The 12137-nt window shown below is 42.8% G+C and overlaps 2 protein-coding genes across 2 annotated transcripts; both read left to right on the top strand.

Annotated features, from left to right (window-relative positions):
- Positions 1-2955: 2955 nt before the first annotated feature.
- LOC146254147 (uncharacterized) lies at positions 2956-8962 on the top strand. Its single transcript, XM_084677477.1, has 2 exons — positions 2956-2992; positions 6862-8962. The coding sequence occupies exon 2, from the start codon at positions 7011-7013 to the stop codon at positions 8172-8174; it is 1164 nt and encodes a 387-aa protein (XP_084533603.1). The 5' UTR covers positions 2956-2992; positions 6862-7010; the 3' UTR covers positions 8175-8962.
- Positions 8963-9392: 430 nt separating this feature from the next.
- On the top strand, positions 9393-11044 carry LOC146254146 (uncharacterized). Its single transcript, XM_084677516.1, has 2 exons — positions 9393-9647; positions 10264-11044. Exon 2 carries the CDS (start codon positions 10386-10388, stop codon positions 10905-10907), a length of 522 nt encoding a protein of 173 aa, XP_084533642.1. The 5' UTR covers positions 9393-9647; positions 10264-10385; the 3' UTR covers positions 10908-11044.
- The last annotated feature ends 1093 nt before the right edge of the window (positions 11045-12137 follow it).

The raw sequence follows: 12137 nt of genomic DNA, 5'->3' as shown, positions 1-12137 counted from the left end.
AGATATGAATTTGCCTTTGCACATGGTAACATGTTGTAGTGTCTTCCTCCGATCTACCAAGTTTAGTGTTGATATCTCAAAGATTTGCTGAGACATGACTTCACATCCTGTTTTGCGGCTTTTCTGATGAATTTGATTGGCTGTACCGGACAGACGGTTATGAGGATCAAAATTCCTTTGATAACTTTTGTGAGGCTTGGTCTGAAGATCATCTCTGGTGATTTTGAAGAAGATATGACAAAAATTGTAGGAGGAGTAGGCTTTCAAAGGTTTTTGATAAAACCGGAAATGGCGGGAAATCTATATAACCGGAAATTAACGCCATGGTGTGCGTTGAACTCGGCTTGATCCAGGGAATCCAATGGTACCTCATTTTTGAAAATGAGTCATACGGTTCAAAAGTTGCGTGTGTAAACACAAGTCCAACTTTGACCCATTGGTGGCGCTAGAGTGGTCTAATGGGAGACATGAAACTTGGTGTAGGTATAGAAGAAACTGTCCTTAATGAGTGTGCCAAATTTCACAAAAAGTTGTCGATGGGGTCTAGGGGCTGCCATTGACTCCCATGGTACAAGAATTACAAATAATAAAACCACCAATAACAATAGGTTTCCTCCTTACGGAGGAATCCTAATAATAAAACCACCAATAACAATAGGTTTCCTCCTTACGGAGGAATCCTAATAAGACTTTGTTATTAACATGCATTATGAATAATGTTGCTGCTGACCAGTCCAATACACACTGACACTGGACATCTGCCGCTATATAGCCTCTCTGTCCATCCGGGCAGTGGATGGATGTTAACAAAGTCTGCCTCCACAGGTCCAGGTGGATACACACATGGGGACATTGGACCTATAGCATTGGTGAAGCCTGAAGGAGAGGATTGAATAATACAGAGGCTTATCAACATGGAGGCTACTTAAAAACTACTGTCACATGTAATTTAAGAAAAAAAATCTCCTTGATTGTTTATGTTTCGAGATGACTTGGAAAACTGAAGAAAATATTTAGGGACTGCTTTAGTGCAAGGTATAGCCTTTTTATTTCCTGCCATACAGTTGCCGTGGCAACACCTTCACCAACACCATCATGTCCCACAAGCATCGTCTCATGGAATGTAGTGCCCCCTCAAAACATTATTTTGTTTAAGTATAAATAAGAAATACTGGCATGGGCCGCGTTTCCCAGATTCGTTAAGAAGTTCTTACCACTAAGAGCTTCTTAGGAGCGTTCTAAGAACGCTCTAGAATGCTCCTAAGAAGCTCTTAGCTCTAAAACGCTCTTAGAACGCTCCTAAGAAGCTCTTAGCGTTAAGAACTTCTAACGAATCTGGGAAACGCGGCCATTGGCTAAAAATTAAATATCAAGATGGATACACTATCCTGCAGAATATGCAGGTCTGCTCTTATTCAGACTCTTATTTTGGATTTGTAAATGCGTGCCCCCTTGTGAAAAAAAGGGGGGGGCAGTGTTTAATCAGAGCGGCACATAAAAAATGGAAACAAATGATATTTAAATATTAAATGCTTTAATTTTGCTTTACATTAAAATCATACAAATGGCTCTGGCTCTCCCTCTTCCAGCTCCTCAACTCTCTCAATACCTTGATATGTTTCTCAAACTTTTTTATTTACTTGGCAAAAAAGGCTGCAATGTCCCTTCCTCGTTTCATGATGACTACTAGAAAAAGAAAAACGTGTAAAAAAAATAAGTTTTTGTATTCAGTCAGCACAGGGGGGGGCCACAGGGGGGGGCCACAGGGGGGGGCCACAAGGGGGGCCACGGGGGGGCCAGGACATTCTTACAGGGGCACTGGCCCCTGTAGGCCCCCGTGTAGAAATGCCCCTGTAGCCAACAGGACATAATGACTACAGACCTGTCGCCCTGACCTCTGTGGTAATGAAGTCTTTCGAGCGCCTGGTGCTGGCACACCTTAAATCTTAACTCTTCAATACCATCATCCCCGCCCTGCTTCAGGAAAAGCTCTCCCAGTTGAACGTGCCTGACTCCACCTGCAGATGGATCACAGACTTCCTGTCTGACAGGAAGTAGTGTGTTAAGCTGGGAACACCTCAGCACCGGATCACCTCAGGGCTGCGTCCTTTCTCCTCTGCTCTTCTCCCTGTAGACCAACAGCTACACCTCCAGTCATCCATCCGTCAAACTCCTGAAGACGACACCACCCTTATGGGCTCATCTCTGGTGGAGACGAGTCTGACTACAGGTGGGAAGCGGCCAACCTGGTGACCTGGTGCAGCCAGAACAACCTAGAACTCAATGCTTTCAAGACAGTGGAGATGGTTGTGGACTTCTGGAAGAACACAGCCCCACTCACCCCCATCACCCTGTGTGACTCCCCAGTCAACACTGTGGAGTCATTCCGCTTCCTGGGCACTATCCTCTCCCAGGACCTCAAGTGGGAACTGAACATCCGCTACCCTGGAGGACCTGCACACCTCGAAGTCCCTGAGGCGAGCAAGGAAGATTGTGACCGACTCCTCCCACCCAGGACACTCCCACACTGGTTTCAGTCACTCCCCTCTGGCAGAAGGCTGCAGTCCATCAGGACCAAAACCTCACGCCACAAGAACAGTTTCTTCCCTTCCCTTTAGACATCAGAAATATTATCTTGTACCATTTGTATTTTTATATTGTAAAAACGTATTTTATTTTAAATGGTATTGTACATTTTACTTTAATTCAAATTCCACTTATTTACTGCTAGTTATGTACCCTTAGAAATATTTAGTCCACATATTTATATTTAAGATTCCTATATGTTTAATGTATGCACCTTCCTACCAAAGGAAATTCCTTGTCTGTGCAAACTTTCATGGCGAATAAAACCCATTCTGATTCTGTTGGCCTTAGGAGCGCCGAATTCACACTCCCGAACAGTAAGTGGCGCTGCTGCACTCCATAAAGTTGTTCACACTCTGCCATTGAAATCAAAAGAAGAAAGCTGAAGTTGTTTCCCAGTCTGGAGGTATGTAAAGTGAACTATGTGATGCCTTACGTTTCATTGTTTTTGAAGTTCAAAGTTATGTTGCAAATCTAACAGCTATTAAGGTTAGCATTATAGGCATTGATTTTGACGTTGTGTCCAGGTTTTGCGACTTTGTGCTTAGTTTTAAGATCACTACGGTGCTAGCTAGCCTGTCCGTCTTTACTTCCATTTGTACTGTAGCTAGATTCAGTGGTTGTCTTCATTAGCTACAGTTTTTCTCCATTGCTTTGGCTCATTTCCCGAAACAGAAATGACATTCTCAAAACAACACGTGCAAACCTCCAAACTGCTGGGCACTTGTTCACAACAGATTGGAATTTTTCATTCCTTTATTCAAATTGCAATTGTATAGCACATCTTTGTAAATGACAAGTGCAATTGCCTACAGTTTGCACACATTTCAAATGATTTGGCACATCTTTGAAATGGTTGGGTATAATTGCCTTTAATTAGGCCAATTACCAATTGAAAATATCTTGCTGGTCTAAACTGACTGTTGCTTCTCAGTCAGGTGGTTGTTCTCTGCGAAACATATTGGCATAATTGTCTTGTGTACATCATCACCTGCACAATAGTTCACTCCACTGTCAAAATCTTTCAGGCACATAATACCATGAAAAACATCATGGTATATACTGTAATATGGATCTCTTGGATCATCTGCTTACAGTCATTGTCAGGTGCAACTACAACTTTACTAAACAAGGGGACACATCCTATCACCAATCACACAGTAAGTTTAGTTAGCTGACAGGAGCAATGCAGCAGTATAAATGCTTCCATCAAATATATAGAGTTTGTCCCAGGCCAGCTCGGGGGCAACATCACCATGTGTGCTGCCATTTCAGAGAATGGTGTAGGCTAGTCACTCACATTCCCAGTCTTGGTCCATACAATACCCAGACACTCCTGCTGTTCTCGGACCGCCTGCACTCTGATCTTATCCCTCTACATGAGAGGGGTTTGGTAGGGCCTCACTTCCTTACATTTGTCATTGAGTGGGACAATGTAAGCTTCCACCGTGGCCCACTCATCAGGGTTCACTGCCCATCCAAGACTGCTGATGGTACTCTCATCACCTGACTCCCCATTCCTCAATCGTATCGAGGAGTTTTTTTCTGCATGGAGGTGGAGGGTTTATGAGCATTGGGCTCAAAACCAGAGCTCCCTGCTCCAGACAATGGATGCTGCTTGTGATGATGTCACAGCAGATCAGTGTAGGGGATTGTTGCGGCGTGCACAATGATTCATCCCCTGTTGCATCGCAAGGGAGAACATCAGATGTGATGTGGATGAAATCTGTGGCCAGACAGACAGGAGCGCGAGGATGAGCAGGAGAGTGAGGACGACAACTAGTGAAACTCCAGCTTTGCTTTACTTTCTTACTGTGTGTTTCCTTCTTGCAATGACATGCACCCTCTGCAACTCAGACTAGGAAGGGGTCACATGCCTGAAAAGTACCATGGTTACTCACACTAGTCCCCTCAGTGTACAGTAAGAGTCATTTGATGCTGGGATATACAGAACAGATAATAGAGGGGGTGCATTTCATGCCAGGCTTACTGTAATGCCCCCCCTGCTAACTCTGACTAGGAAAGTGTCACTTGCCTGATACTTACTATGGTTACTTATACTACTAGTGTAGGTTATACATAATGTTAGTTTTGATGTGCTTATTGTATGACAGTATATTGTGCTGTACACATTTCCTGTTACAGTAACCATGATGTATGGCAATTACAGTAACAATTTCCATGGCAGTGTAAGTGCAATATGTGATGTGAAACCTTGTAGGCTACTCTTGAAAAACTGTTACTTTTTTCAGTTTGATACACATTTACATTTTACACATTCATTTAGCAGACGCTTTTATCCAAAGCGACTTCCAAGAGAGAGCTTTACAAAAGTGCATAGGTCAATGATCCTAAACAACGAGATAGCCCCAAAAACATTGTGATTAGCCAAAAGTACAGTCACAGTATTGTTGCTTGCTTTTCTACAGGTACACTCTTGCACTTTTGAGGTTCATGTTGTTTAGTTATACTTGTTTAGCTACATGCTCTTATGGATCTTCCCTATGGCACTTATTTAGATTTTTCACAATGTATGCTTCATGTTTTGGCTGCCCACAATGTTTGGGGCTATCGTGTTGTTATAATCAGTGACCTATGCACTCTTGTAAAACTTTCTTGGAAGTCGCTTTGGATAAAAGCATCTGCTAAATGAATACATGTAAATGTAGATTGAGACACATTGTATTCTGGAAAGTAAACATCTACTACAGTACCTGTAGTACACAGAGCACATGAGGGATATGTCTAAGGTCCACTGCCATACTGACAAAACATCTAAACATTTTGACCTGCAGTGTTTACACAATGCCAAAGGGACTTTTCCTTTTGGGGGCACTGATTATTTGTATGAGAAAAGGATTTAGTTTTGACTTATGAGTTGTCTTTTTTCTGGAGAGAGATGACCCTTTGCAGGTGTGCCATGGTGTTTTGCTGAACCATCTAGGTTATTTTGCTATATGCACGTGTTGCATTTGAAAATGTAATTTCTGTTTCAATAATTGAGCCAAAGCAATGGAGAAAAACTGTTATGGAGATGTTTGCATTATGTGATTGGTACAATCACAATTGATGTAATGTTATTTTAGATGCAGCAGTCACCAGATAATGTTGTGTGTCTCAAAGTACGTATACCTGTTTTGTGAACTTTTATTTTACGGCTCTTGTGGGCAGCATTTAGAGAGAGGTGTTCTCTATTGCTGAAGTGCAGCCTTCTACCTAAATAAAAATGTAATATTTATTTTATGTTCTAAGTCTCAGCTCTTAAATAGAAAATGGAGACAACCGCAATATACTGTATTATTCTTATGGGGGTTTAAAACTTGCAATCCACAGTAAATGTATTGGTAATTTGCATGTAACGCTAATTGTGTAATCCTATCATTTATATCATTATTTTGTAACAGAAAAACATGTTGGTATAAAGAGAAATAGTTTCCTAGAGATCCAGTTATCACAGTGAATGTTTATCAAGACAAAATAAATCTATTCTTATAGACGTATTCACCATGACGTCACAACAATAACAAAACGTTTTTCTGGGTGGCAAAAGCCAATGGCACCATGTCTAGACTATGGATGGCACCATGTCTAGACTGTGGATGGCACCAGGTCTAGACTGTGGATGGCACCATGTCTAGACTGTGGATGGCACCATGTCTAGACTGTGGATGGCACCATGTCTAGACTGTGGATGGCACCATGTCGACACTGTGGATGGCACCATGTCGACACTGTGGATGGCACCATGTCTAGACTGTGGATGGCACCATGTCTAGACTATGGATGGCACCATGTCTAGACTGTGGATGGCACCATGTCTAGACTGTGGATGGCACCATGTCTAGACTGTGGATGGCACCATGTCTAGACTGTGGATGGCACCATGTCTAGACTGTGGATGGCACCACTAGTAAATTGCTTGGAAGGGAGACCCACTGTCGGCCGTAGCCTGACACAAACAAAATAATGTTTATATCTACCCTATCTACCCATATACTACTAAAGTAATTTGTGTATTAATTTGACCTTGTCAATTCCATCACTCTGGCTTCATTTGTACTCATGAGAAAACAATGTGGCAGTAGGTATTTGTATTTCTGTAAGATGTTCTTCCTTCTTAACATTTCACAATGTTTTAACTATGTAACTATGTATACAGTAGCCGTCTGGATCTCTTCAATGGAAGCCGCTCGCGTTCTGCCACCTAAAAGGATCTTGGTGCCTATCGTTTACAAACATTCTGAAATGCTCTATTAACTCTGAACTGTCTTTCAGATCTCCTATTGGCCAATCAGACTTGATCATGGGTGGAGACTAGACAGAGGAAATGAATTTAAGGCTCCAGAGACTCAACCAGAGAGAGCAGTAACCAGAGATACACAAGCTTCCAGACACCAGACAGAGAACAAAGAGAGACCTGAGTTATGGAGACACATCAGTGTGAAACCTGTGGGAAGAACCTTTCCTCATCCAGGAACCTCAAGCAGCACATGATGATCCACACTGGAGAGAAGCCCTACATCTGTGACCTCTGTGGTAAAGCCTTTAGCCATGTTGCCAACTTAAGAGCTCACAACAGGGTCCACACTGGGGAAAAACCCTACAGCTGTGACATCTGTGGGAAAACCTTTAGCCGGGCTTGCCATTTCAAAGTTCACAGCAAGATCCACACAGGAGAGAAACCCTACAGCTGTGACCTATGTGGGAAAACGTTTAGCCAGGCTGGCAGTTTAAGAACTCACAGCAGGATCCACACTGGAGAAAAGCCTTACAGCTGTAACCTCTGTGGTCAAACCTTTGGCCGGCTTGACTGCTTAAAAGTTCACCGCAGAGTCCACGCTGGAAAGAAGCCCTATAGCTGTGACCTCTGTGGTAAAACCTTTAGCCAGACTGGCAGTTTAAGAGCTCACAGCAGGATCCACACTGGAGAGAAGCCCTACAGCTGTGACCTCTGTGGGAAAACATTTAGCCGGGCTTACTATTTTAAAGTTCACAGCAAGATCCACACTGGAGAGAAGCCTTACAGCTGTAACCTCTGTGGTCAAACCTTTGGCCGGCTTGACTGTTTAAAAGTTCATCGCAGGATCCACGCTGGAAAGAAACCCTACAGCTGTGACCTCTGTGGTCAAACCTTTAGCCAGTCTGGCAGTTTAAGAGTTCACAGCAGGATCCACACTGGAGAGAAGCCCTACAGCTGTGACCTCTGTGGTAAAACCTTTGGCCGGCTCTACTCTTTCAGAATTCACAGCAGGATCCACACAGGAAAGAAGCCCTACAACTGTGACATCTGTGATGCAACCTTTTTCTCCACTGGTGATTTGAAGAAGCACAGCAGGACCCACACAGGAGAGAAGCCCTATAGATGTGACGTCTGTGGAAAAACCTTTAGCCGTACCACTAATCTTAGCAGTCACCGCAGGATCCACACTGGAGAGAAGCCCTACAGCTGCCCACAATGTGACTATTCATGTAAAACAAATAGCAATCTGAAGAGTCACCTGCGTATCCACAATAAAAAAACTACCGAAGTATTGATGTCTGGGGCCAAGCTGTCCCAGCAGTCACCACCTGAGAGAACTTCTGTATGACCCACAGCTGGAAGAACTACTGGCCTACACCTACTGGGACAGCAAATGCAGTAACACGAAATCTACAGTCCAACATGACTGGACATGCAGTAACACCAGATCTACAGTCCAACATGACAGCACATGCAGTAACACCAGATCTACAGTCCAACATGACAGCACATGCAGTAACACCAGATCTACAGTCCAACATGACAGCACATGCAGTAACACCAGATCTACAGTCCAACATGACAGCACATGCAGTAACACCAGATCTACAGTCCAACATGACAGCACAGCCCAACCATCCATTCAGGACATGTACCTGTCCCCCTGCCACAAGAGAGCCATCACCATAGACCCCATCCACCCAGCACACAAACTGTTCACCCTACCATCTGGCAAGCTCTACCGCAGCATGTGGTGCCAGACTACCAGACTCAGGAACAGCTTTTTCCCATGGGCCATCTGACTACTCAACACACTACAAGGAAATCACATGATCAGGTGCTCCTGTGCCACATACACCCACGAAGGACCTACTGACTGCTAGTTCAATGCTTGCACTAAGCACTTCATGTGCACAATAACATAATGTATTCATGCTGCCATTCAGCTCTTTACTCTTATATGTTGTTTTTATCGTATATTTTGTTTTTTAACCTGTGGATGTCTGTTTTGCACGAGTATGTCAAATGATCAAATGTTGTATTTCTTGCACATTTTGAGTATGGGAAACGCAATTTCGATCGTCTGTGTAACTACTTGTTGCTCGTCTGATTGACTAAAGTTCACTTGGACTTTGACTATACTATCGTTGTCTGTTCTTGGGCCCCTGACAGATTGTGTCAGTATTCTTCCTGTGCTTTTCCAGTGTTTGCTAGAGTTACGTTCCGTACAGACACCTATCTATTTCTGACCTTGATTTTGCCTTCGTTGTTTATGGATTCTGTGTTTGTCTGTCCCTGTAACCTGTGACATGACTTGACGCACTGCTGTAATTTAGGTCTATGTCAATTAACCAAATGCTTTTGAAAAAGGTTTAGTGTTTATTTAAATTAATTCGTTCTTTGGAGATAAAGTAAATACGTAAAGCTATGCTGGGTCACATTGTGAGAAACAAGTCTGCAGCAGCACTTATGAACACGGGCAGGACAACAGCCCAGCGAGGGTGAGAAGACACTTGACGGAACTGTCTTTTGGGGTTATGTTTCTGCCTGTTGAACATAATTTGTAACACAACTATATACAGCACAGTTAGCTTACCACGAAGCAGACTAGACTGTTATAGACATGTAAATAACACAGTAATGTACGACATTTATCGAAATACAATTTGATATTCTTTAATCTACGTTGATGGAATACCCCGCTGGCCAACAACCAACTGCGGGGAGCACGGTCTCAATCCATGCTCCATGCCAGTCAGCCGGTGGATGTGACCCGTACTAGTGTCGCTCAGTCAGTTGTTTGTTTATCATGCCAGAGCAGGTACGTAAAGTTAACAGTGTTGGGCCTCAGATTTTTTTTTTAACCTAATGTATTCGAAGTTCAAAGTTGCAAATCTGACAGCTACCAAGGTTAGCCTTGTACACGTTGCTATTGGCACCGTTGACGTTTTGTCCAGAATTTGTGACTAAATACGATCACTACGTTGATGACGTATGCTAGCCAGCAAGCTTGCCCGTCGTTTCATTTCTATAACTAGCTTTAGTACGGAGGACAAACCCGTTTGAGAGTGTTTTTCGAAATATGGTTTAATAGTATTAGCAGGTTAGTATTAAAGTTTTGGGAGGTTAATGATTTTTGAATTGTGAAACCCGTGTTGACAAATGCAAAATAGGGCCGTAATATATTTGTCAGTTTAGGAAGTCAACCCCACATGTAAATATAACAGGTTTTTTTGGTAGTATTTTTGATTCATTTATAATAATGTGTTTCATATCCTCCTTGCTGATACCTGTTAACTGAGAAATAAGGTCATAATATGGTGTTGACCTTTTGAGTGAACACTGTTACATATGCAAAATTGACATTATGACAGACACAATATATCCTTATGATTTGTAAATCTGAGTTTGTGTTAATGTGGAACTGTTTCTTCCAGATCTCCTAGACAGAGTGGACATCTTAAGGCTCCAGAGAGACTCAACCAGAGAGAAACAAGCTCCAGAGACTCGACACCAGACAGGACCCTGAGAGACCAGAGAACAAAGAGAGACCTGAGTTATGGAGACACATCAGTGTGACACCTGTGGGAAGATCCTTGCCACATCCAGCAACCTCAAGCGGCACATGGTGACTCATACTAAGGAAAAGTCCTACATCTGTGACCTCTGTGGTCAAACTTTTTGCCTTGATACCACTTTCAGAGTTCACCGCAGGAAACACACTGGAGAGAAGCCCTACAGCTGTGACCTGTGTGGCTATTGCTGTACAACACAAGGCAATCTCAAGACCCACATGCGAACTCACACGGGAGAGAAACCCTACAGCTGTGACCTCTGTGGTCAAACCTTTAGATGTGCTAGCAATTTTAGAGTTCACAGCAGGGTCCACACTGGAGAGAAGCCCTACAGGTGTGACCTCTGTGGTAAAACTTTTACCCAGGTTGGCAGTTTAAAAGATCACAGCAAGATCCATACTGGAGAGAAGCCCTACAGCTGTGACCTCTGTGGTAAAACCTTTAGCAATGCTAGCAATTTCCGAGTTCACCGCAGGAGCCACATGAAAGAAGCCGTACAGCTGTGACCTCTGTGGTCAAACCTTTTCTTCCTCTAGTGGAGTGAAGCTGTACAGTTCAGCTGCCCACACTGTGACTATTCAGGCAAAACAAATGACCATCTGAAGGGTCACCTGCGTATCCACGATAGAAAACAAACCAAAGCAGTGATGTCTGGGGCCAAGCTGTCCCAACAGTCACCACCTGAGAGAACTTCTGTATGACCCACAGCTGGAAGAACTGAAATGATTTAGCTGCTTAATTCAAACCTAAACCGTCAAACCGAACATTTGCGCTGATACAAGCAACTCAATCGGGACCAAGACGCACACTCTAGAGGGATATATGGGCTGTTCTAAACATTCTGAAAAGGTATTAGCATGTCCCGGTACACTAGACTTGGTGGTTCTGATATAGAGGGTTACTGTGTCTCTCACTAACTGTTCACTTGCTATTGTTTTTCAGACAATAATGACTGAATATGTCGAGTTTGTCTGTATTCTGACTATGTTGAAGTACTGTATGAACCTTCTTTCTGCTGTACTGTCTATATACATGAGTTGCATATCATTTTGGATAACACCATCAGCTAAATGAATAAAATATTAAGTAAAATTGTCTTTTTCTGGGTTAGACTGATTTTCAACATGTTAAAGGGATTATCATTTTTTTACCAGGAGATACAGGTTTCAATTCACTAACTAGGCGGTCATGTTTGTACACCTGACCTCCTACAGTGTCTTAATATTGTGATTACGTGGTAAACTAAGATGGAGGAGTTAGGAAAATCAAATGCATTAACACATTTGTAAATTTGCTATTTTTATGCATCCCACTGCAAGCTAACATACATGTGACATAGATTTAATTTTACAGTGCCCTAAACACATTTGGGCATGTGTCTTACTAAATGTTGGTACATAAAAACAGCTCATGTGGCCCCAGAGGACTCCCAGTTGTCAAATCTTACTATCAAGTGCACTACATTTTCTCCATAAAGAAACATCTCGATGTACTGGTATCTGTGAAACAGGTCAATAATTCAGATGAATATCTTTTAGGGTTAAGTTAATCTTAAAAACCTAGATAGACAGACTTTACTACCAATATCCATAGACTCTAGACTAGACAGTGGGAGACTTCTTCCAAAGAACAGCAGAGAGACTCAACCAGAGAGAAATAAGCTTCCAGAAACACCAGACAGGAACCTGAGAGACCAGACAGAGAAGAAAGAGACCTGAGTTATGAAGACATATCAG

This window comes from Hypomesus nipponensis, chromosome 17 (assembly GCF_054491055.1).
Source record: "Hypomesus nipponensis isolate SF chromosome 17, ASM5449105v1, whole genome shotgun sequence".
Classification (NCBI taxonomy): domain Eukaryota; kingdom Metazoa; phylum Chordata; class Actinopteri; order Osmeriformes; family Osmeridae; genus Hypomesus; species Hypomesus nipponensis.
The sequence above is the reverse complement of the archived record's forward strand: the minus strand, read 5'-3'. Positions and strand labels throughout refer to the sequence as shown.